The sequence below is a fragment of the Mytilus edulis genome, chromosome 3 (genome assembly GCF_963676685.1).
Source record: "Mytilus edulis chromosome 3, xbMytEdul2.2, whole genome shotgun sequence".
Lineage (NCBI taxonomy): Eukaryota > Metazoa > Mollusca > Bivalvia > Mytilida > Mytilidae > Mytilus > Mytilus edulis.
In genome coordinates, this window is record NC_092346.1 from 48,338,331 (window position 1) to 48,362,009 (window position 23,679).

Below are 23,679 nucleotides of genomic sequence, written 5' to 3' on the forward strand. Positions count from 1 at the left end.
TGTTGGCCTCAAGGATCAAAAATGTTAACCTGGTGCAGATCATTTTAAAAATAAAATCATGTATTAATTGCAATACTCATAGAAGAAGACCCTATATCAATACTGAACGAATAACAATGAGATGAAGAACAACGATCAAGAGTTGTTGACGTATTTCTAAACTATGTTGAAGTTCTACCTTTTATCACACAGTGATTAAAAATTCATCTAGAGTTGTCTCTCTTTATCTGTTGTTTTACCGTAATTCACAAATACCAAAATTAACATTATACAGACTTTCTGTATATTATACTCATTTGTGTAGAGGTTCCATCCTCTGTTTTTCATTTATAACTTTTACAACTAATACAAAAACAATCCTTTGAATTAAACATACATTTTATTACACCAACTTGTATTTACATTTTCATGACTAGAATATACATTTTTACTTTGTGGCATTACTTTGGCTACAGAGTATTTTATAATATTTTGTTGAGGCGCCAGGGTGACTACCGATTACCTATACACAATGGCTATCAGCTGACCTATGTTGACATAGTGTCATAAAACCCCTGGTAGTTAAACACGGTTACACCACCACCTACCATGGGGAGTGACCGGGGAAAACACTCGTATTACCAATGCTCCAGTTATTAGTGCCCCACCTGTTGGCAGGTGTAGGCCTCCCCTCTATAATATGAGGTGGAGGAGGTCCCAGAGTTACCCATCTGTAGACCCCACCGTTACCACTAACCACATTTTCCAAACCTGCAAATTGTAGAACTTGTCAGGCCCAGAGCAAGGGCCGAGTGAAATAATCCCCCAATCACTACCAGTCTCCCTGGACCTCCCCCCATTCAAATTTGACTCTGCGCCTAAGGATAGTAGAAGATAATTAATTTCTTTAAAATGTCTTGTTTTCTTTCAAATTGTTTAAATTGTTAATTACTTAAAACTAGAATTAATTCTGGATGCTTAAATCACAATAGTCCATATGTTAATAACGTGCTTAATGACGGAAATGTCCAAATCATAGAAACGCAAGTTTATTCCAAATAGTCCTGTATAGGTCCAATACTATGAAGGTCCGGCTTGTATACTGGTAACCATAATATTGTAATCAAATACAGCAAACCAGTGCCTGAAAATATAAAACAAAAACAGCAGCAACTATTCTCATAGGGAGGGCGGGCGGGTTTGGATATTTTAACTTATTTGCGTAACACTTGCTTTCTTGTCGACAGCAAATTAACAAGTGCCCGATACGGGAATTCCAAAATTCTATTCTAGCTGATACGGGAATTCCAAAATTCTGATTCATGCTGCGATCGACGCTATGGCCATGCCGAATATGGCATTGAGCTACAGGCTGCAACGCCCACGCACCCACACGAATATTTGATTGAATTAAACCAGATTATTGAAAATATAAAATTTTTATAATCTCAATTAATTGCAATACTCATAGAAGAAGACCCTATATCAATACTGAACGAATAACAATGAGATGAAGAACAACGATCAAGAGTTGTTGACGTATTTCTAAACTATGTTGAAGTTCTACCTTTTATCACCACAGTGATTAAAAATTCATCTAGAGTTGTCTCTCTTTATCTGTTGTTTTACCGTAATTCACAAATACCAAAATTAACATTATACAGACTTTCTGTATATTATACTCATTTGTGTAGAGGTTCCATCCTCTGTTTTTCATTTATAACTTTTACAACTAATACAAAAACAATCCTTTGAATTAAACATACATTTTATTACACCAACTTGTATTTACATTTTCATGACTAGAATATACATTTTTACTTTGTGGCATTACTTTGGCTACAGAGTATTTTATAATATTTTGTTGAGGCGCCAGGGTGACTACCGATTACCTATACACAATGGCTATCAGCTGACCTATGTTGACATAGTGTCATAAAACCCCTGGTAGTTAAACACGGTTACACCACCACCTACCATGGGGAGTGACCGGGGAAAACACTCGTATTACCAATGCTCCAGTTATTAGTGCCCCACCTGTTGGCAGGTGTAGGCCTCCCCTCTATAATATGAGGTGGAGGAGGTCCCAGAGTTACCCATCTGTAGACCCCACCGTTACCACTAACCACATTTTCCAAACCTGCAAATTGTAGAACTTGTCAGGCCCAGAGCAAGGGCCGAGTGAAATAATCCCCCAATCACTACCAGTCTCCCTGGACCGCCACATGAGAGCCCCAGTCAGCTACCAAATCTGACTGGGGTTCTCACCTCCACAAAATTTTCATTATTGAATCATTGGAAAAGTTGATTTTGTTGTGCGTAGGAAAGACTCAACCCCCCCTTGTATATTATTTAAGAAAACCTGATTTCCAGTTTGTGACAAATGAGTTCCATCTGTTCTGTATAAAGACACTTCACTTGCCCTAATGTTCTCATGTAATATAGCTTTCCCCCCGTTTTCTATTACAAAGTTTTTGACCACTGAATTCACTCTTTTTCTCTTCTGTTCGATTATTGCACCCGCATTCAAGGGGGCAAAATGCCAGTATCTGCGCTGTAGCATTGAAGACCATATTATAATAACATTTTTAAATAAAGCCTTGTAACGTAGGATAGAACATTTTACATTTTCCATTAAACCCGTCCCTGTCAATTCTAAATCTGTCAAATCATTAGCTCCACAGTGAATTATTATAAAATGAGGAGAAGGTAAAATTTTTCTTTTTGCGTCCAGTAGGGAGTCCAAATCTTTAATCTGTAAACCAGGTTGCCCAATCCAGTATGTTGTTACACCTTTTGACCCCAGTCCCAGGTTGTTCCTACCATATTTCTTCGCCTCTACGTTGGCCCAATGAACAAGGGAACTTCCAACAATCCATAAAATCTTGGGACCTGTGAAAACCTTTAGCTTGTTAGCTTTTTGAAACTAGAAAAATTGTAACCTAATATAGCGAGAATAAGCATGCGATTTCCATCTGCCTAATCTCATAATTACCTCCTCTGAGACCCCCTGCCTGGCTAGTTCCGTGGCTCCCCCAATTCTAAAACTATGTGACCTAAAATGGCCTTTACTAATACGAAGAAATTGTAAAGCTTTTTCCAGTATACTACTGAATTGGTATCTAGTTAAAGGCATACCAGTATAATGGATAAACAAATCTGTATTGTTACAGGTAGGTCGTACCTTTAAATATTCGTTAATGAGTCGTACCGGACAGTAGTTTTTTCCGTTCTCAGCTATCAACAAAGTAACAGACTTTCCCTTTTGGTCAGTTTTTGACCACCTTACTCTTAGCTCCAGGACTTTTCTCCTTACTAAAATATCAGAAATTGTTAAGTTGGAGCCATTTATAACAGACTTGGATTTTGAAGTAGTGATTTCCCCTACTCTTAGCAAACCAAAGAAGGCAACAGAAAAAACTGCTGAAAATAAAGCAGCTTCATATTTATTCTTACATACTTTAACTAAACAACTAATCATATCTGATAACAATTGCACTGTAATTGGTGCTCTAATGTCATTACGTTTTCCCCCTTGAATTCTTTTTATTCCTTCTAATGCCTTTCCAATTATAAAGAATTTTGTAGTATCCTGTATCCCTTGAATTTTATGGTGGTATGAAACTCCTGATATATAAGATGATATGGTTCCCCCCGAAAGACCCTGTACTGACAAAAAAGCTATAAAATTTAACAAATCATTGACTGGCACCGGCCAATCCTGTTTCAATTTATAAGATGATCTAAAAGTACAAAGTTTTGACAGAGCCAAATTGTATGATTTTTGTGTATTTTTGGACACACCTTGATTGACAATATAATCAGCCACCTGACTTAAATGTTCCAGATCTGTGTTGGAATTTTGGTTGGCCACTGGTCTGCTTCTGGAGCTAGGCTTCTGAACTTCCCCCACTGAGAACGAGAAAGACAATCAGCAATTTGGTTTTGTTTTGAAGGGATATAAATTGCCTTAACTAATGTATTATTTTTTAAGTTCATTAAAACCATCTGTCTTACTAAAGTCATAACTCTACTTGACTTGCTAGTTTTCATATTAATGATTTGAACAACCGCCTGATTATCAACATGAAAAATAACTTTTTTGTTAACAAAATAGGATTCCCAGGACATAAGAGCAGCTACAACTGGAAACAACTCTAACAATGTCATATCTCTGGTGATTCCAGTCTCAACCCAATGTTTTGGCCATGTGCCTTGGGCCCACTGACCTGCAAAATAGATCCCATACCCGCCTTTGGACCCCCCTGCACTATCAGTGAACAACTCTAATTTTTCATTTGAAACCCATACATTGTCTGTTATTACAGTTACACCATTGTATTGTTTTAAAAAGTCTAACCAAACTTCTAAATCTGCTTTCATCTGCTTGTTTACTCGGATTTTGAAATACGATTTTCTTACCCCAATTGTTGAATTTATGAGTCTGCGACAGAAGGTGCGGCCTGGAGCAACTACCTTACAAGCAAAATTCAGGAGCCCAAGAAGGGATTGCATATCTTTAAGAGTTATTTTAGAACTGTCCAAGGTATCTCTGATTTTTTGTGAGAGTTTGACAAGTTTTTCATTTGGAAGTCGCATGATTAAATTCTGTGTATCAAATTCTATACCCAAAAACATAAGTAATGTAGTCGGCAAAGTAGTCTTGTCACTAGCAAGAGGAATACCTATTTTGTTGCATACCTCTTGGAATAACTTCAAAGTATTGCCAACTTTTGATGTTTGGCTCGACTCGACAAAAAGAAAATCATCTAAATAATGGAGGATATCATCATTTCCGCTTTTTAGCTGTATTATCCAATGCAAAGCTTTTGCAAATTTCTCCCACAGGGCACAACTTATTGAGGCCCCCATAGGGAGCATTTTATTAAGATAATATTCACCCTGAAATTTTATCCCCAACAAGTCAAAATCGTGCGGGGCAATTGGCAACAAACGAAAAGCCGCTTTTACGTCACACTGACTTAATCGGGCAAATGTTTTGTGTCTATTAATCAAACATGCTGCTTCATCCACTGAACTGTACTGCACTGAACAATGATCTTTATCAATAAAATCATTTATTGAATTATTCTCAGGATAGGATAAATGTTGAATAAGTCTGAAATCCCCATCCTTTTTTGGCACTAGCCCCATTGGTGATACCTGAAGTGTGGGAAAAGGTGGGTATCTGAAAGGACCAGCTATGCGACCAAGTTTAACTTCCTTCATTAATTTTTCTTTAAAAATTTTGGGTAGCTGTAATGCACTTTTTAAATTGGAACTCTCCCTTGGTTCCCTAGAGCCAAAATATTTTAAAGAAAAACCGTATTTGAAACCAGATATAATTTCATGTGCTACATTGTTAAGTGGGTAGAATTCTAAATAATTTTCCAAGACTGATACTTTTATAGGAGTATTTCCCAATGAATAAAAATTAATACTTTTTGTTATTTCTTCCTTGCGCCCGGTTATTACATTGGGCTTTTCTGTGTTTGCCACTGCATATTTGGCATATGTGTTTAAACCTACAACGAGGGAAGTAGGGACAGTCAGTACCATTATTATAGTATTTACATGACATATTTACACTTCCACTAGTTACCTGTGATTTTTGATGTGTTCTATTGTTTGGAAGTGTAGCTGCATTTGAGTTATAATTACCACGATTTTGTGTATCTGTTCTATAACCCTGTGATTGCACTGACACACTGTTGTGTACTGTGGGAGATGTGATGTGTAATAGCCAATATTCACCGTGTATATTTCCCCAAGATAAATTAGGATTCTTTTCTATTTTTAGCCTAAATTGCTCGTCATAGGTAGCCCAGTTTTCTGACCTAGTTGCCGCTAATCTTATATCGCGCATATATTTTAACAATTCCTGTGCCCGTGTGTTGTATTTCTCAATGTAGACACTCATAAAAATCATGAATGCTGAAGTCCATTCATTTATTGACAAATAAACCCCCGACGATCTTTTTTCAATGCAAATTTTCCCCCTTTTTAATTTCAAATCGCCCTCGTCAACCTCTTCCATTTCTTTTTGCGTTCTCAAAAGAGAATGAAGCTCTATAAATTTTCCCTCCCAAATTTTTTCTTTAATTTTAAAAGACACGTGTTCCCCCACTGTGTCATGAACGCTAGATTCTTGTGACGGAGTAAAATCAATGGAATTATTTGCAATTTCGTGTCTTAAAGAGGGGAATGCCCGTGCATCTTCCTCCGACTCATTACCTGATGAGATATCAGTATTTTCCTCAGGTACTTCTGCCACCACATGTCCGACCTCTTTTGTTTTCTTGGCAGATCTTCTCCGTTCAGCTCCGTCTTTCTTTTGGGCAATTTCCTCGGGCTGCACTTTCTTTCCTCCTGTCCTGCTAGTCGTTCTTCTTTTCTTCCCCATGGCCCTTGATGGCGATCCAACGGCATTTCTCTTGTTAGGCATCTTCTTTTTCTGGATATTTTAACTTATTTGCGTAACACTTGCTTTCTTGTCGACAGCAAATTAACAAGTGCCCGATACGGGAATTCCAAAATTCTATTCTAGCTGATACGGGAATTCCAAAATTCTGATTCATGCTGCGATCGACGCTATGGCCATGCCGAATATGGCATTGAGCTACAGGCTGCAACGCCCACGCACCCACACGAATATTTGATTGAATTAAACCAGATTATTGAAAATATAAAATTTTTATAATCTCAATTTATTAAGTATTTTTTCTCGATTTATGTTGAAATCATATTATAGGTCATTGGATCAAGTGATCTACTTATTGCACAATTGAAATTTTATACATAAATATATATATACTTTAACCTTAATGTAATGTCCACCAAGATTGTTCACCTATACAAACCCATAATGCATAACGTACATCTTAATTCAACTGTGAAATCAATATACTTATAGTATATATCATGTATTAGAATAGTTGCTATGTGTCTTTTCATCTTGGATTTTCATAGCACACATACATACATAAGCCTACATGTTGTCTATATATGCATGATTCACACTGCTGATAGTTAGTAACAAAGTCATCAAATAATTTGTAGCATACCTTCTAAAATGTGGAGCTCAAAGATTTTACAATTTATGGAGTAATTGCTGGAATAGATACCATAGCAAAAGTGTTTGTTTTGGGCGACTCAGGAAGATAAATCTTTTTGCAGTTTACTCCGGAGGTAATTAATTCATTCAAGACATAGCTATATAAATTTACAATATCTTCAATCAGTTGACTTTAGTTGTATAGATCATCTTTAATCGAACACAAGGTTCAAAATTTTAATTGCCGAACAATCCATGTTTCTTTAAATACGGAACGGGAAATTTTAAAAATTAAGTTATGATAGACGAGAAACTAAACAACATCTCAAATCTTTATCAAATAACATAATTACAAACCTTATCTTGATTTCCATCGAATTTTTTTGGAAATTTACCTGACATCAAAAGGTTATTTGTGAAATTTTAGTAAGAGGTTTAGCCAGCTAAAAAAACCCAGGCTTAATCAGTAATTTTTTACAAATGAAAATGACAGTACCAATCAGGAATATGACAGCTGTTATCAATTCGTTTGATGTGTATGAGCTTTTAATTTTGCTATTTGATTTGGACCGCAGATTAATTTAAAAAAAAATTTGTATGTATATCACGCATTTAAGGTAGATTCATGATATACCGCCATCCTGGATTGAAAATCCCAGTACAAAATCGGTCTAGTTATTTGCCCAAGTCTGCAAATTTTGAGACACATAACAATTTATTGCTTAAACTGTTTATTTGTATGAAGAAAACTTGGCGATTTATGCTATAATCAAAATATTTAAACTTATATCAAATTTTGTGTTTTTAGAATCAATTTTAATACCTGACATCAAAAGGTTATTTGTGAAAATTTAGTTATAGGTTTAGCCAGCTAAAAAAAAACAGGTTTAATCCGTCATTTTGTACAAATGAAAATGACTGTACATATCAGGAATATGACAGCTGTTATCAATTCGTTTGATGTGTATGAGCTTTTTGCTATTTGATTCGGACTTCAGATTTATTTTACTTATTTTTTTGTATGTATATCACGCATTTAAGATAGATTCATGATATATCACCATCCTGTATTGTAAATCCCAGTACAAAAATCGGTCTTGTTATTTGCCCAAGTCTGCAAATTTGGAGACACATTTAAATTTATTAGTTAAACTCTTTATTTATATAAAGAAAACTGGGCGATTTATTGTATTATCAAAATATTTAAACTAATATCAAATTTTGTCTTTTTAAAATAAATTTGTTCAAATAAGCCATTTTAGTAAAAAATATATACTGGACTGATGTAGACATTTTATATCTTTACTTGTAGCAAAAAAACAAGTTCGGTGACACCATTTTTTAAGTTTTATTTTCTAAAAACATAATATGAAACCTATCTTCCCACAATTTATTTCAATATTTTATCTCATAGATTTTTTTAAAAATAAAATGTGTTTTTGCATGAACAATCTAACTTAATTTAGACAATTTTCAACGACTCATAGCTTGGAAAATAGCACGGTGAGCCATACGTTTTATTACTTTTTTGAAAAAAAGCATAGTATAATCTTCATTTTGGCGAAGTATGAAAAATTCCATTTCAAGAAATTTATACTTATGATCCCTTAAGAAAGACATGTTGCGTTGATCTGTTTTACTAATACTAAAAACACTTATGCCTTACGCTTTCACATGTAAGACTTGCAAAAACAAACACAAGTAGAAAATAAGAAGACATTTTTTTTTTATTAACAATACTTGTATACATTGTTTTTGATTTGATAATAGGTTACGACTCTGACGACTCTGATGATTATACTGTAGGATCTGGTTCCGTGATTAGTTATTTAGATTACTGCAACAAATTCCATGGATTCAAAATCAGAAATAGTAGATTCTCATACGCAGGGAAATGTAAGTAAATTGAAAATAGACAATTATTGACAAGTATCCAATAATATCGTTATGATTAAAATAGAATTATCGTTCAAAAGGGAGGGGGCTACAAGTAACATTGTTCCCTCATTCCTATGTAGCTTGAAAAAACACTCCAAAAAATAGAATAACAATTGATGCCACATTAATCATTGTTAATGGAATACGTGGATTAATGAATGCACCCTTTGTTAATATTGTTTTAATGGTTTTTGAAGCTAAATATGAAAGTATCTTTTTGTAAACATGGTAAAGTGATCGAAATATTGGGCAATATACATATTTTTATGTGTATATTTTAGTTAAATGTAATTTCAACCAATAGCGTTCACCTAAAAAAAATAGGCAATAACCGTAATGCATAATGTACAACCGGTTTCAACTAGGAAATCAATACCATTTTAGTAGATATCATCCATTACAATAGTTCTTATGTGTTCTTTCATCTTATTATTATACCAGACACACACACGTAAACCTACATGTTCTCAATATATGCGTTTTTCACACTGTTGATAGCTATTAACAAAGTCATTAAATCATTTGTAGCATACAGACTGAAATGTAAAGCTCAAAGATTTTACAATTTATGGAGTAATTGCTGGAATAGATATCATAGCCAACGTATTTGTTTTGGGCGACTTAGGAAAATAAATCTATTTGCAGTTTACTCCGGAGGTAATCAAGTTTTTTATCTATTTTATTTTAATTCATAGTTATTGAAATACTAAGGATTTTTTTTATCCCAGGCATAGATTTCCTAAGCCGTATTTGGCACAATTGTTTGGAATTTTTTATCCAAAAGTTGTTTCAACTTTATATTTGTTTAGCTGTCTAACTATGCTGATCTGCATGTCACTGATGAGTCGTATGTAGATGAAACTTGCGTCTGGTGTATTAAGTTATAAGCCTAGTACCTTTGATAAATATTGACCCTTTATAGAAATAGCTATACATATTTAAATAATCTTTAATTGGTTGTATTAATTTTAAGTTGTATGAAACATCCTCAATCGGCCACAACGTTCAAAAATGAAATTGCCAAAAAATCAACATTGTGTGAAATTCTTCAACTGAAAATTATAAAGGCAATTTACGAAAGACGTGAAACGGAACCACGTGTTAGTTCTTATTTTATCAGACACAATTTGACGTTTACTGTAATGATAAGCATTTAGAGGCAAAAGCAATATTTGATCAGACTAAATATTTGCGATTTGAAAAGACAACAAAAACAAAATACAGCCATGTTAAATCGTTTTAAAATTAAGAGATGTCATATTAACTAGACAAAACTGAGTTATATCAATGCAAAGCATTATACTTCAGACGCTCGCCCATGTACAACTATCAAATTACATTAACAGAATTTTGTACAACTTCATCAATAGAATTGAAATGTTTTATTAACAATGAATGTAAACATATATTATAATAATTTGATAATAAATTACGACTCTGATGAATATACTGTAGGATCTGTGTCCGTAATAAGCTATTTGGATTACTGTGGCAAATACCGTGGATTCAGAATCAGAAATAGTAGATTTTCTTACGGAGGAAAAGGTAAGTAAATTAAAAAAAAGAGAAATTGTCAAGTTAGGGACGACATCAAAAGGATAACAAACTTAATTCAAATAGTTTTTTCACTGACACCCTACCCCCTATTAACTTAGTTTGGGAAAAATTGATTGACCAATATGGATATATGTAAAAATCAATGTCGGATAACCAAATCTTGCAGCAGTTCAACCCCCCCCCCCCCCCACCCCCAAACTATTTGAATTAAGTTTTTTATCTTACATTGATCTTTTGATGTCGTCCCTTACAAACAATATATTGATAATAAAATTGAATAATCCTTCAAGTAATATTATTCTGCGCATTCGTATTTAGTTTGAAAAAGAATACTAGTAGAATAACATTTGAGCAACATTGGAATGAGTTGACCAAAAAAAATGTACTCTTTACAATTGTTTAAATATATTTCTGAATCTAAGTATCATGTTTTCTAATAATGGTAACTTAAAAACATATCCCATTGTAAAAAGCTTGTGGAAAATAAACAAAAAAGTTATAATATATATACAGACAAATTGTTAAAATTGTTTATCTCCGATCTGCGTATATTACATTATAGCGTAAATGAAGATGTTTTCGATGTTTGCATTTATAAAACTTCTGATTCGTGTTATTTACCTTCATCTGGATCTATATTTGTAGTATACACAGTGACATGTGGACTCCAGAGATTTTATAACTTATGGGGTAACTGCTGGAATAGTTATAAAAGCAGAAGTGTCTGTTTTAGACGACTCAGGCAGAGGAACTACTTTGTAGTGTATCCTGGAGGTAATTTTTGCTTTGATACTATTGAAATCGGCGTTGTTAGAACCTGCCGAGAAATTTATAAAAACATTACAAGAAATATCTTTAGAACCAAACGAGAAATGTCTTTAGATCTTTACAACTATAGCTACATAAACATAAATATATCTTTTCGCAGTCATTTTAATAACTTTGCTTTACACGTTCTTGACCACTCACACCATCCAAAGTTACGCATAACAACAAAAACAATGTTTTGAATAAGGAAACGACAAAGAACAGAGGTGTGTTATGGATGAGGAAAGACTTAAGAAAAATGAGAATGGATATGGGAAATATGTTAAAGAGACAACAACCCGAATAAAGAGCAGATTACATATGTTTTCTATTTTTATTTAATATAATGTGGCAAATACAACAATATTAAGCAGTTAGATGCAAAGAAAAGTAAAGAATAATTGCTATAATGAATATTGATTTCGCAGCAATAATGTGAAAGTTTTATATCTGACATCAAATGATTATTTGAGACAATTCGTATGCTTAAACATCTTAATATCAATGAAAGCACTTATCATTTAATCGCTTCAGCTTGTGGGATTGAAAATACTTATGTCAGTAGAATTCAACACTATCGAATATATTTTGTTATTCCATATTGATAAAACTGTAGTAGGTGTTTCTATATGAATGGGATTTTGAAAAAATAAGCATATTCACTTGCGGAAAAGTATATTCATCACCCAAAAAGTCGCTCGTTTTTACGTGTACAATTTTGGTAAAAAGCGTTTGATTTACAATATGTTTTGGTAAATAATTTCTATTACATACATTTCTCTCTTGAATTAATGAATGGCTATTATCGTTTTTGAATTTATTGAACCATAAAACTAATTTTTGACGTTTCACATTGAGTAAAATGTGAAGAGTCAAAAATTAGTTTTATGGTTCAATAAAGTCAAAATAAATTATTGCCATTCATTATAAATAATTTTTTATCAAAAATAAGGCTTAAAGAACTTTTTATATTACATGTATTTATATTAACAATAACAACGTACACATATGTTGGCGTATGAATACACAACGTCAGAGTGGGCGTGTCGCCATCAAAATTGACAACATTGAAAATAAAACTAATAATTTTAACCAACCAGAAGACAGTAAAAAACCCAAATTTATTTATTATGGTATAAAACAATTACTTTCTTTTGTTTCGGTAAATATTTGGTTAAATTGACTTTTGAAAAACTGATATTCACTTCGGCCGTTGGCCTTAGTGAATATCAATTTATCTAAAATCAATAAAACAACATATTTACCTCACCAAAAGACAGTAATCGTATATTATTAACCAAAATGTCAACTTTTATATTTACGAAACAAATTACGACTTTGATAAGAACTTTGTTTAATAAAAGAAGAATCGAGACGTACAAACAAGTGTGTTCTTTAACAAGAAACTAAATTACAATGTGTACAAACCAGTTTAAATCACACAAATTATCTGAAACTGACAAAGTAATGCTTGATTTGTTTTTATTGACAACATATCAGTAACGTTTTACAACAAACATTCAGCATATGCCTTGGAACCAACTGTGCTCCAAGCTTTTCTGGCCTCAATAATATGTTTTATTCACATGCGGCAGGTTTTATCCCGGAGCTTCTCATTTCTAATATATTTTGTTTTCATACAGATCATACATTTGGTATAAATATTAATATGAATGTCTCACACATCACAAAAATTGTTGTATGTTTTAACAAATGGTCATTTGTAGTGCATCAAACGACTTTTCAACAATATCTGTAGATAAATAACTTAATTATAATTAAATATCTTGATCGTCATTCTTAAAAGTCTAATAATCATGACATTGTTTGAAACTTTAGCCTTTTCTTGCACTTATTATAAATCCTTCAAAATGTTAGGTCCAAAAATACTAACGTTAGAAAAAATAAGTAACAGACAAATATAAGATACTTGCTCATAAATCATTTGATTTCACTTTAAAACAGAATACGGATACTGAGCAGTGAAAATGTCTATAAAAATAACTAATAAGGTAGGTAATCAAGGCACTTTATATTTTTACTACCAGCCTTAAATTTGAATAATAATTTTACTCAATATCTTTTCCATTTTGTTTTATGGACTTATGGAGTAGTCTTTAGAACTTTATAAACCATAAGTTGAAAATAAACTGGCCACATATCGAGAATAAAAAGAAACAAGACAAACGGTTTACAAGGCACAACATGGAAAACTATTCCGGATTTATATTTAAGGCGGAGTTTACATTAATCAAAATTGAATTGTTACTAAAGAAGAGATTCATTCCAACATTTCGATTGCTTTTTATATTTGAAAAATTAAAATTACATACTGTGGATTTTTTTTCATTGCATACAAATGTTCGTGGATTTAGTGGGTGTATGTTAGGTGTGAATTTTAATCTTAAACATCAACTATCGATTAAAAGAAAAATCAACGTAAAACTGGAAGAATTGCATGAACTCAAATGAAAAAAACCGACTGTGTCAACAGAACAAGAATCTCCTGCTATACATGTATCACCTTGCCGTCAGTCGAAAAGTCAGATCAGAAGATAAAACTGATATCTAGAGATATAAGTCCACGATTACATGTCGCTAGATAGTTTAATTACCGATACATTGAATCAGTCATCCAATTTATGATGGTGACTCTGAAAACTAATTTATTTAATTTTCTGTGTTGGGATCACACATCTTTTATGAAGTGCGCATAGTATGCAAATTAACGAGCCAGACATATGAACTGAATATATATAGTAAAATTACGGTTAATGTAACTAGCTTTTCACATATTTAAAGGTACTTCATTAATTTGGTTTTCCAGCTGTTATGATTCGAGCGCCACCGATGAGTCTTCAATAGACCAAAAGTGAGTCTGGCGACCTCAATTAGTAATCCAATAACTTTCATAAGAATTTTAATAGAATGCAATATCAGCTTCAATAAATATTTAAGCTGGTAACATTGTAATCGATATCAGTTTTCCTATTCATCTCACTCCAGTACAAATATTAAGTATGTAAGCATACATAGTTCAAGCAAAAAAACTAGTTAACTAATACTGTTTATAATTTTTTGTAGGGTCCAATGTAGCAGAACCTTAAATAAAAAAAACTTATTGAAATATTGATGTATATCTTGTATTAACAAAGCTGTCAAAAACATATTTTGTTATCTCAGCCGGGTTATTTGATTGGATGCAATTAAGGCTAAAAATATTTCAAGTTCTATTGGGTAATATGACAGCACCGCCTATTAATCGAGTATATTAAGCACGTTGAAACTTTTATTAGAGTTTTTGTTTCCTATCAATATAAAAAAGAAAATGTGGTATGATTGCCAATGAGACAACTATCCACAAAAGACCAAAATGACACAGACATTAACAACTAAAGGTCACCGTACGGCCGTCAACAATGAGCAAAGCCCATACCGCAGTTTGCTCTGATAGAATGTTCTTGCCGAAAATGAAGCTATTAAATCTAAAGTTCCAAGTATTAAAGTTCGATGGCATTCCTTTTAAAGTTGAACGGACGTAATCATAAGTTAGTTTACATGGTATGTAAGACCTGGCCTCACGGTCATAAAACTTTCGAGCATGATTTTTGTACTCAGACTCGAAAATCACCAATTAAATTGCTGGATTTCATGTTTCGAGCATGATTTTAGTGCTCCGAGCACTGAGCAAAGTTTTATGCCTTCAATGCCTGTTTTACAGATTACCACGGATATGTTTCGATGGTTGTCGCCATAATAGCGTCCTCTCTTTTGAAATTATTACATCAATAAATAATAACCATCACCAAATTTCAACTAGAAATAAGAAGATGTGGTATGAGTGCCAATATGTCCATATAAGAACTTGAAGTATGTCATGATTGAAGTAGGATCTGCTTACAATTTTGGAGCACCTGAGATCACACACGGTTTAAGTTTTCATTCTGCTTGCTCAGTATTACTTTTTTGCGTAGTGTTTTGTAGACATGGCTGTCTTTTCATCGTCTTTCGGGTTTTGCTATATAGCTTTCTCTGTTTTTTCCCGAAATATGAGTGTTTAATGTTCCCATAGTGTCTTCCTTTCTCTTTACCCTTAGAAGTCTCACTAAAATCATGTTTTACTATTTCAAATTTGAATACATATTGAGACATATCGAAAAATTTCTTGTTATGTGAATTTACTAATTATTCCTGTTTGAGACACTTTTCTGAGTATTGAATCACATGGCTGTTAGTAATATAAAAAAGAAGATTTGGTATGATTGCCATTAGAAAACTATCCACAAAAGACCGAAATGACACAAACATTAACAACTATAGGTCACCGTACGGCCTTCAACAATGAGCAAAGCCCATACCGCAGTCAGCTATAATAGGTCCCGATAAGAATATGTAAAACATTTCAAACGAGAAAACTAACGGCCTTATTTATACATCACTTTTATTTTAATAGATACCACCCTGTATTGAGTATGTCGATACATGTTCACTTCTGTTTAAGAACTGTGAACAACAAATTCATTTATTTTGTAATAAATATTTCCGTACTCAATGTACTGCTTACAACAAAATTATTTTGATTTACCTGTATACATTATTTTATGTAACGGCATATATCCAAGGTCAAAGTTGTCTTTCTGATTTTGTTTTACCTCTCAACCACTTTTTTCCATTAAGATTCGGACAGAGAGTTGTCTCATAGGCACTCATCCCACATCTTATTATATCTATATATCATTTGGGAATGCAGATCACGATGTCGTATTCACTGAATGTACAATTTCACTGAAAAGGTACAAAAAACAACAAGAAAAAATTGTCAATTCAAAAAAGAAAACATCGAAAAAATTAAATCAGACATACAAGTACTAGAAGAAAGGATAAAATCTATATAGTATAAAAGTAACACCAATGAATTATGGTTGACATTCAAAGATAAAAACATCAGTCCAAACACACCACAGTAGTGTAATTGTCCCGTAGTCTATGGGTACTGGTACATCGCCGAAGGATCCGAAGAGACACATGACATGACGTAACAGTCGAGTACTTCCAGCCTTTTCTTCGAGTACATCTCTCTCTCACCACGGAACGAGCAAGGCAATGCGCCTGATATCTGGAACTAGACGAGGTTAGCTTGGACTGACACTGCAGGAAGGTAAGGGCACTCTAACAATAAGCATAGCTTGTATCATTTGGGAATGCAGATCACGATGTCGTATTCACTGAATGTACAATTTCACTGAAAAGGTACAAAAAACAACAAGAAAAAATTGTCAATTCAAAAAAGAAAACATCGAAAAAATTAAATCAGACATACAAGTACTAGAAGAAAGGATAAAATCTATATAGTATAAAAGTAACACCAATGAATTATGGTTGACATTCAAAGATAAAAACATCAGTCCAAACACACCACAGTAGTGTAATTGTCCCGTAGTCTATGGGTACTGGTACATCGCCGAAGGATCCGAAGAGACACATGACATGACGTAACAGTCGAGTACTTCCAGCCTTTTCTTCGAGTACATCTCTCTCTCACCACGGAACGAGCAAGGCAATGTGCCTGATATCTGGAACTAGACGAGGTTAGCTGGGACTGACACTGTAGGAAGGTAAGGGCACTCTAACACTAAGCATAGCTTGTATCAACCCCATAACCATAGAGCTCAGCGAGACAGGCCAAATAACACTTCACTGGTAGTTGCGGGTGGTTTAAATTTTGGTCCTGCAGGGGTCTGCATGGGGTTTGGACGCCATTTGTGGCATCACTCCAAAACTTTGAGTGCCTACAGTCAAACTTTAATATTAGTATTTTGTCTAAGGGGACAAACGAGGTCCGGTGGTTTACTTTCTAGGTGAAAGTGAGTAGAAATACATTGTTTTGTATAGTTTTTTGGGCTGAGAATTTTTTTTTTGAAAAGTTTGCTTTAGTGATAGCGAGGTCACGTGAACTGCGGGATTTGGGCGACATCTTGGATTCTGTTTACAGATGTAAACAAACACAAGAGCAGTGGCCTTTATAGTGTTCTGTTATATATGTTATTATTGACTTGAGTTTTTATTGAATAACGAATTATTGTTAAGTAGTGTATATATATTTTTTTGTGAATTATATTGAAATAAAGTCAAATAAATTTTCATAACTTTGTAATAGTAGGAAGTCATTATGCAGGGGTATATGATCAATATTAACACCTGTCCTAGGGTTATACTTACCTGCATACCTGGCATAGGGGAGGCCATAGCAGCAAGTATCATGGATATGAGGGGAAAAGGTATCCACATTGATGGAGATGTTTTATTCCAGATTCCACACTTGATTGATACGATATTCCCGTGCTTGCATTTCCTGTCATGATATTTTTGATAGAGGGTTGCTGCTCACAAGGAAGCTATTAAACCAAGAGTTCCAAATGGTGAAGTTGAAATCATCCCTTCGTAAATTTTACGGACGCCATCACGAGTTGGTTGACCGTTATGGAATAACCGTATCACAAATGATATCGGATATGTTCCTTACGTCGTAACTACAATCCCCTTCCCTTTCCTGAATGTGACCTACCGAATTAGACTATTTACCGGATTTGTTATCACATAAGCAACACGACGGGTGCCGCATGTGGAGCAGGATCTGCTTACCCTTCCGGAGCACCTGAGATCACCCCTAGTTTTTGGTGGGGTTCGTGTTGTTTATTCTTTAGTTTTCTATGTTGTGTCATGTGTACTATTGTTTTTCTGTATGTCTTTTTCATTTTTAGCCATGGCGTTGTCAGTTTGTTTTAGATTTATGAGTTTGACTGTCCCTTTGGTATCTTTCGTCCCTCTTTTTTGAGAGTGACAGAAAGTATTCTTGGCATAATTGATTTTTCACGGAGACCACGAGCTGAGCTCAGGGAAGCCGTCCGTGACAGAGCATGTTCTGTTTGTATGTCGATTCAAAAGCCTGATCATGTGATTATTGATATGATACCGGAGGAGTGTCCTCGTTCAAGTTTGAAGGATACACGTATTTCATGCATACCAGAATATGAGTCACCGCCTTATTATCCTGTCCCAAGAGATAGACAGACACAAGATCAGAAACAGATTGCGCATCTGCAAGATTTCAACTCTAACATAAGACGTGACAATGGTTAGAAGAATGCGATACCCAAGATGAGGTAGCATCATCTTGCTCGGAGGAAGGAGCCTGCTCCAGTCTTGAATGGGACAAACGTCGCCTGGAACAAATACAAAGGCGTTCTGAACATTTAACTATGTTAGAGCAGTTACATTGTGAACAACCACAGGAAAGCCTTTCTTCAGAGAGTTTGAACTCAAACCTGAGTGTTTGTAGCAATGAGTATCGTACTCCACCACCAAGGATCAACATGGTTGCACACCAGACAATCAACAGCACGGTGATGTCCAAAATGACAGAATGTTCACACCACTTAGCCATAACTGGTATATTCAAAACCCTGTAGTCGATCAACAGGAAGATAGCAACCATCAACAAGAGGTGCAACAGACTCCGCCAAGATATAATAGCCCTGATTATGACCAACAACCAAGGTTCTTACATGCACCTACACCTGACCATGTTCACTTTTCATCAAGTGTACAACATGAGCACCACTATGTCAACCAATATCAACATGGCTTCAACAGTCTTCACCGACTGGAAATCAACCAGAGTCAATAACCGACCGTACAAAGTTAGATTGATATACATAGTTGTCCAACCAACCAACATCCAGACGTTAACAAGGTTCAACAAAGAGTGCAAATGCAACAGAAAGTACAATGCCTACAACAACAGCTAGACCAGCTTCAACAAGGGGTCATTTACTATGCACTGCCTGTGCTAGACCGAATGAATATAATAGTGATTACTATGGAATACAAGGTAAAAGTTATCCTGGACATAAATATTCAGGTGATTCTGACAGATCGGATGTTTCGGCATACCGCCAAACCAGAAATAAGCGAAGGTCAGAACCTGAGTATAATAGACCTCGTGAGGATCAACAGCGAGATTTCTCACCCAAATGAAGTGTAAGGAGTTCTCCGTCACACCGTAGTCATTTTAGTTCTAGAAGTTCCAGAAACTCTAGTGACTCCCAATCAGAATCTGACACAGATGGGCGAAGTTCTGAAAGCAGTCAGGCAAGTATAGAGAAAAGGAGAAAATAGAAAAAAGACAATTTCTGTCCTCGATCCCCAGAACATTTCGCTTTAGTAGGAAGGGCAACTGGAAAGCCTTTTATACCAAGTTTTCTGGTTATGCTAAAATTGCAGAGTGGACAGATGAACAAAAGAGTGAACAGCTCTGCTGGTGTTTAGATGATGCAGCCAGTGAGTACTACACCCTACTCCTAGAAAATAACAAAACAACAAGTTTTTCTGATATCATATTCAACATGAACAAGAGATGATTCGGTCATCAAGAACACCAGAAACCTCACAAATTCAGTTTCAGACATGTGCCCAAGGTGAAAAGGAGACCTTGGAGGAGTGGTCGGAAAGAGTGTTGACTCTAGCCACTAGAGCCTATAGCAGGTATAGTGAACAACTGATGACTGAACAGGCAATCATGAGATTTTGCCAGGGTTGCAATAGTTGCTGGAACAGAAGCCTGTATCTCTAAACCAGGATCATTGGATGCAGCCTTAGATATAATAAGATGGTGTCAACACACTAGAAAGGCAGTCAGTGCCATTCAGAAAAATGGAAAAAAAGTCAAAGGAATCTCTTTCAGAGAAGTCGGTTAACTCAACAGTAGTTCTTGGTGTAGGTAGCACCAAGTGCAGTATGGATAATCGTCTCTCTCGCATAGAAGAGTATAAAGTGAAAATGATGTCAACAGTAACTAGTTTGGTTCAGGAACAATCAGCCAAACAGGGAACCAGTCCAAGTTCTAGGTCACCTAACCAAGACAACAGGTATTCTGATTATTCGCCTAGACGTAATAATGGTAGAAGTCGTGGGCGAGGGAATAATTCAGGTGACAGGAAATATACCAGATGTGGTTATTATAATAATGAATGTTTTAATTGTCACAAGCAAGGTCATTATATTAAAGACTGTCCAGACCTATAAGTACAAGATACAGGAAAGCAGTCAATACAGAAAGAGCCAATATCTCAACAAGTATCTTTTAATGAAAATAATAAAGATGATTTTCATGAATCTGAAGGAGTAGCATCAGGAATAAGTACAGTGAGATCACTAGGAGCAGCCAAACTCTTTAGAGTTGAAGTAGATATTGTAGGAAAGAAAGTACTTGCTCTAGTTGACTCTGGTTCAGAAGTAACTATTATAAAAGACAACATTTTTGACACTTTGGAGCATAATCCCTATGTTATCAGGGAGACCACCATGTATGGTGCTGGTACCAACATGACAATGCTATGCAGGCTTACTAGTCCTATCAAGTTTAAAATTGGACATATGCAGTTTAATCAACAACTGTATGTAGCTCCAGTTTCATGTGATATGATACTGGGATGTGACGTTATCATGTATAATAAAGTTGTCATGAATATTAGAGAATTAACTATACCTGTACAGAATAGGGACATGCCACTAATACTAGGAGGTGAAAATACATCTCATATACCAAATGTCAACATTGTTCATGGACCTAACACTTCATGTTCATCATCTGATGAGAAACCCAATACAGAAGGGTCAACACAAAGATTTGATACAGTCATTCCTCAAGTAGAGTCTAACCTAGGCATGATGGCCTCGACGTCTACCCATGAATCAGAGGAAAGAGGAACACAGGAAGAGCCTGATCAATGTAGAGACAATAGGGATAAGTGATGTATTAACAAGGAAGAAACAAGAGAAACCCTTGGGTTTTATACTTGTCATGCAAATCCTTCGTACAGTGTGTAAAGAGATGGGGTGGACATACTTTTTTATATATAGTCTGAGACCAGTAAACAGTCCTGCTTGTTTACTCAACTGGATAGTCCTAACTGTTCTTCACTTTTTAACGCCTGAACAAAAAGATATGGTAGCAGAAGGATTTAACTACAATTCTAGATATTCTCCAGAAACTGAGGAACTTGCTCAGATGAATGCCAGTTTCTGGCCAGTGTTTGTAAATATAACTCATGTTGAGTCAGCAATCCTTCAAAAAGAAGGGGAGGAGGACAATTTTGTGTCTGAACAGGAAGAACGTACCATAGTAATGGACAAAAAAGAAGAAATTTACTATGAGAGTGAAAATTTGAACGTGAGCTCTACTAGCGATAGTCTTGTAGAATTAAGAGCAAAAAGAGAAAATTGCAGTCCAGTATAGAGGACAATGACACAGATACACACCGTACTCTGGAGAATGAAACCGCAATTATCCTGGGACGCCAAGTTTCACAACTAACTGAATCGCAGGTAAAGCCTACTTCTTCGCAGCGCAAGTCGAGACAGAGCCCTCAAGTTCAAACAATTATGGTTATACAGTATGGAGGTTTGCAGTGTATGGCAAGAGTAAGTTCTAAGACGGAACTGTACAAGGTAGTAAAAGAACGTTTCCCTAAAAGTGGGAATGTGTCGCTGATCTATGAAGGATCAGTCTTAGATGACAGTGTATGCTTTGACCTGTTAGGTCACCATCCTCACATTGAGGTGAGGCGCCTTCAGTAGTAAAATGTTCATAACAGAACAGTTTTCCCAGTTTGGGAGTTACCGCCTACAGATATTAGAGTGGTGTCATGACCCTGATATTATGTAAATTCTAGTTGAACTAACTATTACAGTTACTGTAGTAAAATTGTTAAATGCATCCTTATATAGAGGCACTATATATAGATGGGATTTTTGACAAGAGTCAAATTATTTATGGTCATGTACATCCTTCCCAGTTATGGGATCAAAACCCTATAGTATTTAGTCAGTTGTAAATTATGTATAAAGATATACATGTTAGTAGTTTCATTTGGAAATTCAGAGCGGTATTAATGAACTTGTCATTTGGACATTGAGATAGTTTTATATTTTGAAGTATCATGATTTTCGTCAGTTCAGGTCTGAACAGTTGATACATGTACATGCATGTGAACATTACACAGAGTCAGAGATTTTAGACGTGTTGAGCACGCAGTTTATCGTCTTGTAGCGAGACCCGTGTCCAGGACTTCATAAGTTGGAATAGCATATGGCTATGGTCGACGTGGAGTTCGGCTGTTATTTGTCCTGACGAACCTGTTGAGGTTTGCACCCTGTGGCAACTCTGGTGTGTAAATTGTTGGGAGTTTGGTACTCTATAGATAAGATAGCTGTTCAGAGCTGGATTTTCAGATGTTTATGTTAACATGGGTAATTTTTTCCTTGGGTGTCAATTTTCCCCTTATCCAGGATTCAGGGGGTGGATATTTTAGATACCCTGTGTCATGGTATAGTTAATTAAGATGCTGCCAGTCTTCCCATGGAGAGTTTAAGTAAGATTATACAGTCGTTTTTGTCGGAACTGTAGTTCCTCCTTATTAAGATGGAGGGGGGTGTAGTGTAATTGTCCCGTAGTCTATGGGGTTTCCCCAACCTGCCACAAAGGTACTGGTACATCACCGAGGGATCCGAAGGGACACATGACATGACGTTACAGTCGGGTACTTCCAGCCTCTTCTTCGAGTACATCTCTCTCACACCACGGAACGAGCAAAGCAATGCGCCTGATATCTGGGACTAGACGAGGTTAGCTGGGACTGACACCTTGTAGGAAGGAAGGGCACTCTAACACTTAGTATGGCTTGTATCAACCCCTCGGGTAACCATAAAGCTCAGCGAGACAGGCCAAATAACACTTTATTACCTTGACTCACAGACCAACTAAGAAAAAAAAATTAACAAAACTAAACGTCTGCAAAAAATATCTTAGAAAAATCAACTGCAAATTAAATAAAAACATTTGAAAAAAATCATTGCAGGCAGACAATCGAGCAGCATATTGGCATTATATTTAAAACATGATCCTAGACCTGCCAATGGAAGAACATTGAACCATCAACACACAAAAAAAACATTTATCAAGAGCACGAGAAATGATAATTCAGGTGCAGCTGCACTAAAAAAGGAAAGATTGCTCATAAAAACACCAAAGATAATGCAAGCATCCTCAACGAGCAATTTTAAAAGGCATCCACTACTTCATCATTAGCAATTATTTTTCAACTACAACATTCTTTAATAACAGATTACGACAATGACTACGCTCCTGGTGCAGTAGTTGTGAAGAACACAGTCTATGGTGGCGTGTATCATCTGGGTGACATCCATGTAGTAACTTACATGGACTACTACAAGAAATACCATGGATTCAAAATCAGTCACAGTAGATTCACATACGGAGGCAA

At 35.2% G+C, this 23,679-nt stretch overlaps 2 protein-coding genes across 2 annotated transcripts in view; one reads left to right on the top strand and one right to left on the bottom strand.

Moving 5' to 3' along the window:
- The window catches only part of LOC139514309 (uncharacterized), a 50,461-nt gene that overhangs the window by 799 nt on the left and 25,983 nt on the right, over nt 1–23,679 (top strand). The window contains exon 3 of the mRNA XM_071303386.1: nt 7,039–7,167. Coding sequence (XP_071159487.1) covers nt 7,039–7,167 — 129 coding nt within the window. The remainder of the gene's footprint in view (nt 1–7,038; nt 7,168–23,679) is intronic.
- On the bottom strand, nt 361–6,681 carry LOC139516694 (uncharacterized). Its single transcript, XM_071306948.1, has 2 exons — nt 5,582–6,681; nt 361–2,871 (listed from the first exon to the last, which is right to left on the bottom strand). Exons 1-2 carry the CDS (start codon nt 6,422–6,424, stop codon nt 2,818–2,820), a joined length of 897 nt encoding a protein of 298 aa, XP_071163049.1. The 5' UTR covers nt 6,425–6,681; the 3' UTR covers nt 361–2,817.

What these genes read in the sequence shown, in the direction of transcription:
- LOC139516694 (XM_071306948.1), bottom strand. Translation starts at nt 6,424, where the DNA reads ATGCCTAACAAGAGAAATGCCGTTGGATCGCCATCAAGGGCCATGGGG. An exon ending in GAACACATCAAAAATCACAG is followed by an intron (nt 2,872 to 5,581) that starts GTAACTAGTGGA and finishes AGGTTTTCACAG; the next exon opens with GTCCCAAGATTTTATGGATT.